This window comes from Otolemur garnettii, unplaced genomic scaffold, assembly GCF_000181295.1.
Source record: "Otolemur garnettii isolate 467f Iridium unplaced genomic scaffold, OtoGar3 scaffold00057, whole genome shotgun sequence".
Classification (NCBI taxonomy): domain Eukaryota; kingdom Metazoa; phylum Chordata; class Mammalia; order Primates; family Galagidae; genus Otolemur; species Otolemur garnettii.
In genome coordinates this window covers 5180474-5184878 of record NW_003852452.1, presented here as the reverse complement: position 1 = coordinate 5184878, position 4405 = coordinate 5180474, and the positions used below count along the sequence as shown (strand labels likewise).

General features: G+C 37.4%; 1 protein-coding gene across 1 annotated transcript in view; it reads left to right on the top strand.

Annotated features, from left to right (window-relative positions):
- Nucleotides 1–4157: 4157 nt before the first annotated feature.
- Nucleotides 4158–4405, top strand: part of LMNTD1 (lamin tail domain containing 1) — a 16683-nt gene continuing 16435 nt past the window's right edge. Inside the window, exon 1 of the mRNA XM_023514707.1 lies at nt 4158–4267. Coding sequence (XP_023370475.1) covers nt 4179–4267 — 89 coding nt within the window. The 5' untranslated portion in view covers nt 4158–4178. The remainder of the gene's footprint in view (nt 4268–4405) is intronic.

Here is a 4405-nt window from a genome sequence, read left to right as displayed (position 1 = left end):
AAAAATACATTGATTTGCATTTTTTAAAATATCCTACAGAGAACATGGTGTTCTGGAAATAAAATCAAAGATTATGAATCTCTGTTCCCTGCACAAGTCTGAGGCACCCTGACTTAGAAAAATAAGTAGTATATTCCTCTAAAAAGTATATGACTAGGGAAGACTCATGGATAAAGGCTAAGCTTAAAATGCACATACCCTAAGTGTCACTTGCAATTAATTATGAACTATTGCTGAAATTGACACAAACATCTGAGGTTTCAAACCAGGATTTGACACTTAGCATCACTAATGCAAATCTAAGGTCTTAGTGTTGTTTTCCTACCGAATTGTGTTACTTGGAAGGCTATGAAGATTACTTTGGACAAACTATCTGAAACTTGCATCTCCCAAGATACGGTCCTTTGGCCTCTCTCTGAACACCTCTGGGAGGACCTTAATGTGATCCTCACATAAGGGTAAAGTAATATCATCTGGGTTTGAGGCTATGCTGTTTACATGTAGATCTGTGTGAAGGAAATGAATTGCCCTGGTCCATTTTTAGCCTGGGAAGATGTTTTGTAATAGAAATTTATACTATTTTTATGGGGGTATAAATCTGAAATTATAGGCTACAATTGTACCCAAACTCTATGAATCTGAAATAATAGAACATGTCATAAGGTTTTAAATTGTAATCCTGAGGTGAATATCACTGAACTGCTTGGCCTGAGAGAAGAGGAAAATTCTCTTTATATACAGCCTTTATTCAGATATTTTATTCATATTACCAATTTAATAAAATCCTTGGCTGGGCAAATGTTCTCCAGGTGTAGAGACAGAAGACTAGAATGTCTAAAACCAGTTCTTTATATTCTTCAAAGTTTAAAAAATTGTGTATATGTAACATTTTGCCTGGTTTTAGAACTGCAGAATACGGAACTTTGTCATTTTTACCTTTTTCTTAAAGTAGAAAGCTCACACCTTGAAAATCAGGTTTCATCACCCTATTTTGACATATCAACTTTTATGGGGCTTCAATTCCCCATGCAAGATTCTGGTGTTTTCCCCACAGGGGGTAAAACCAAAGAGAAATGACAGAGGCCAGGAAGCCAGGGCGAGGATGATTTAAGTCTAGAGCAAAGAGGAAGAATGGGACAAAGCTGGTTCCGAAGGGGATGAGTGGCAATGACCACAGAAGGGGCTGGGAAGATAGTGGGCAGGAACAAAATAGGAACCAGGAGTGTACCGAGATGTCTGTACACATATGACAGACGGGAGAGACTAAATCCTGGCTTTGCCATTCATTGGCCGTAGAACCTAGAAATAGGTATTTCATCTCTCTGAACTTCCACTTCCTCATTGGAAAATGGGGAAATTCCCATCTTGTACATCTGCGGTCAGAGAACCTTGCAAAGATTATCGCACCCCCCAAGCAGAGTCTGCTGCTCCCTTTCAACCCTTCCCTGACTCCATCCTTCCTGAGCTGGAGATAGCCGTGATGATCACGGAGTCAGTGTTCGAAGTCTGTGCAACCCAAACTGATCCTTTTTCAGTCTTTTTATTATGGCAAGTTTCAAACTGCAATTATAAAATGTCTAACACTGACTCTCCATATATTTATTATACAGCTTCGACAGTTACCAGTCATGGCCCATCTTCTTTGTCTATACCCTCATCGTCCTCCTACCTTCTGTATTAATGTGAAGCAAAGCCAGATGACATACTATTTTATCTATATCTCAAAAGATAAGGACTTTAAGAAATACATTCATAATACCATATCACACCTAACACATTTATGTTATTATTTAATGTTAAATATCCAGTGTGCGTACATTTCTAGTGTTTTATAAATTTTTTAAGTTTTCTTGAATTAGGACATAAGTTATATCCACAAATTACAAAAAGTCTTTCAACCTATTAGCTGATGTGCTCTTTGGTCCTCTGTATTACATGCAAGGTAGAGAACTGATCAGATTCAGGTTGACTTTGCTGCTGTTGTTGTCATCATTACCACTCTTACCAACCACATGAATCCTGCTACCAAGTGGTATTGCTACTGATGATGGGATTTTTCCCCCAGACTGATAAATAATTCTTGGAAAAGGTCTGAACAAGTCAATATATGGTCTCCCCCCAGTTTAACTAATAATTTTCTCATGAAAAATTTGGTATTAAAACTGCAAAAGTATTTTGTAGTCATAGGAAACATGGAGCTAGGCTTTAGGGTCAGATAATTATAATCTTATCTTCCACCTGCAGGAATGTCTGAAAAGTTACATGGTATGTGGGAAAATTCTCTGTTGTATAGGATTATCTGCCACATGTCAGAAAGTCTAGTATCTCTGGCTCCTTTCTGCTAAATGCCACTGGCACCTGCCCCAAATCTGTAAAACTGCTGTCCGCGTCCTCTCACACTTACAAAATGCCCCCTATGGTTCACTTTGTCCCCTGTTGAAAACCGCTAAATTAGTTTGAGCGGCAGCAAAAGAGGAAATTGATTTTCACTGAATGTATGCAGTAATTTTTGGAAAGGAAATAAGAAAAATATCCGGTGTGGGAAATGAATATCAAAACATTCACAAATTTAAATCTTTCAAAAATTCTTCTCTGGCAGAATTTTATTTCTCTAAACTATGCTGGAAAATATGAATAGACTTTCTGATAAAACAAATGACATCATAATGACTTCATGCTGCTATATGTAGTTCAAGTTGGAAATTTTTTAACAGCTAGGAAACCAGACTGGTACAGGTAGGGACACTAGGATAATGGCATAGAATGATAAATTCCTTTTTGACTTTTTTAAACATAAGTATATATTTCTGAATCTCCTGATGGTGTGTTTACCTAATCGGCCCATAATGCTGATAAGGAATTGTGTTTCACTCTGAAATGGAGAAAATGTTTACCTTTCGATAACTCACTCACCTTATTAGATGATATACTTCTTGTATTTTTCTTTGGGCCTATTGAAAGTTACTTTATTAATTGTCTTTTATATTTAAATATTGTTCATCATCCCAAGATGGAAACAATTTTCATATCTGGAAGATATTTTATTATTATTCTTTAAAGCACTAATTGTTTAGTCATGGTTCCTAGTCAGTTCCCCATTCATAGTAGATGCTCCTTAAATATTTGTTGAATGAACTCACCCAGTAATCATTAATATATCATCATTATTAATATAGCTTATTACTCATCACCATTAACATATCTTATTACTATATATAATTATGTGCTCTCATATTGGATAATTTTATTCTCATACCATCATTATCATGAAACATTAAGTGTGGGTCATCTATAAAAGAAGAAACATGAAACATAAAGGGTGAGTAGAAGTTGAATTAAGTGATTTTTTTTTTATAAATCATATTGATGGCATAATTGGAGAAGAATTTAAGTTTTCTGACTTTGATTTTGTTCTACCAATAGGATCCTTTTTGCATTAAAATTTGATGCTTTCTATTCCTGCTGCCTAGTTGTTTCCATGTATTCAAAGCATTTGTCAAAAGACAGAGAGGAAGAGAAGGAAGGAAAGAAAAGGAAGGAAAGAAGAAAAAGAAGGAAGGGCAGGGAAGGGAAGGGAGGAAAGGAGGGAAGGAAGGGAGGGAGGGAGGATCTGCGATTAATTCCCCCAATATGTACATACTGGCTTTGACTTTCAGAAATCCAGAATAAGATATCAAGTGTTTTGGTGGCATAATCTTTCTGGTAGGAGATTTGGCTCGCCTAAAAGAGTCACATTATTTAATGTCTGAACATTGCAAAGCAGGTGCAGCATCGACATGGTAATTTGTTCAGAGACCAGAACTGTGTAACTATGGAGACATTACCTCATAGTTCTAAGAGGCAGTGTTGGCCAGATGTGAAGGTTGTAGTCACAAAAGTCCCTTTGCTGGTTATTGTCCTGTCTCTTGAGCTGCTACACACCTCCATGGTGCTTTGTCTAATATCCTTAGTGAATATCAGAACTGGCTGTGCTGGTACTTACATATTTACAGGAGAATCCTGGTTCTGGCAGCAGCTGCGTAAAGAAATCATTAGATCTGGCAGATGCTTGAAGGTAGTTGGATTAACAGGTGAGGTTATTTTTTAAAGAAAATCTGCCTTGAATGCCAGCTGTATTCTCTGCCTGAGTTCATGATCTGTTTTCCTAGGGGAAGAAAGAGACTTCTCTTGAAGCTGACATGAAAGAAACACAAGATGTTCGGGAAGCTTCAGAGGCCGTGGAGACTGTAGTCCACAAGCAGGAGGATGGAGTGGAGCAGCAGGAGCGGTAAGGCGATGAGGATGCGGGTCTGAGTTTTAGGGGACAATGATGGAGTCATTGACCTCTTCTGTTTCCAACCGTCTTATGAAGTAGTTAGAACCAGACTAGATCCCACAAACTTAATCAAAATAACGAGCTATGGCA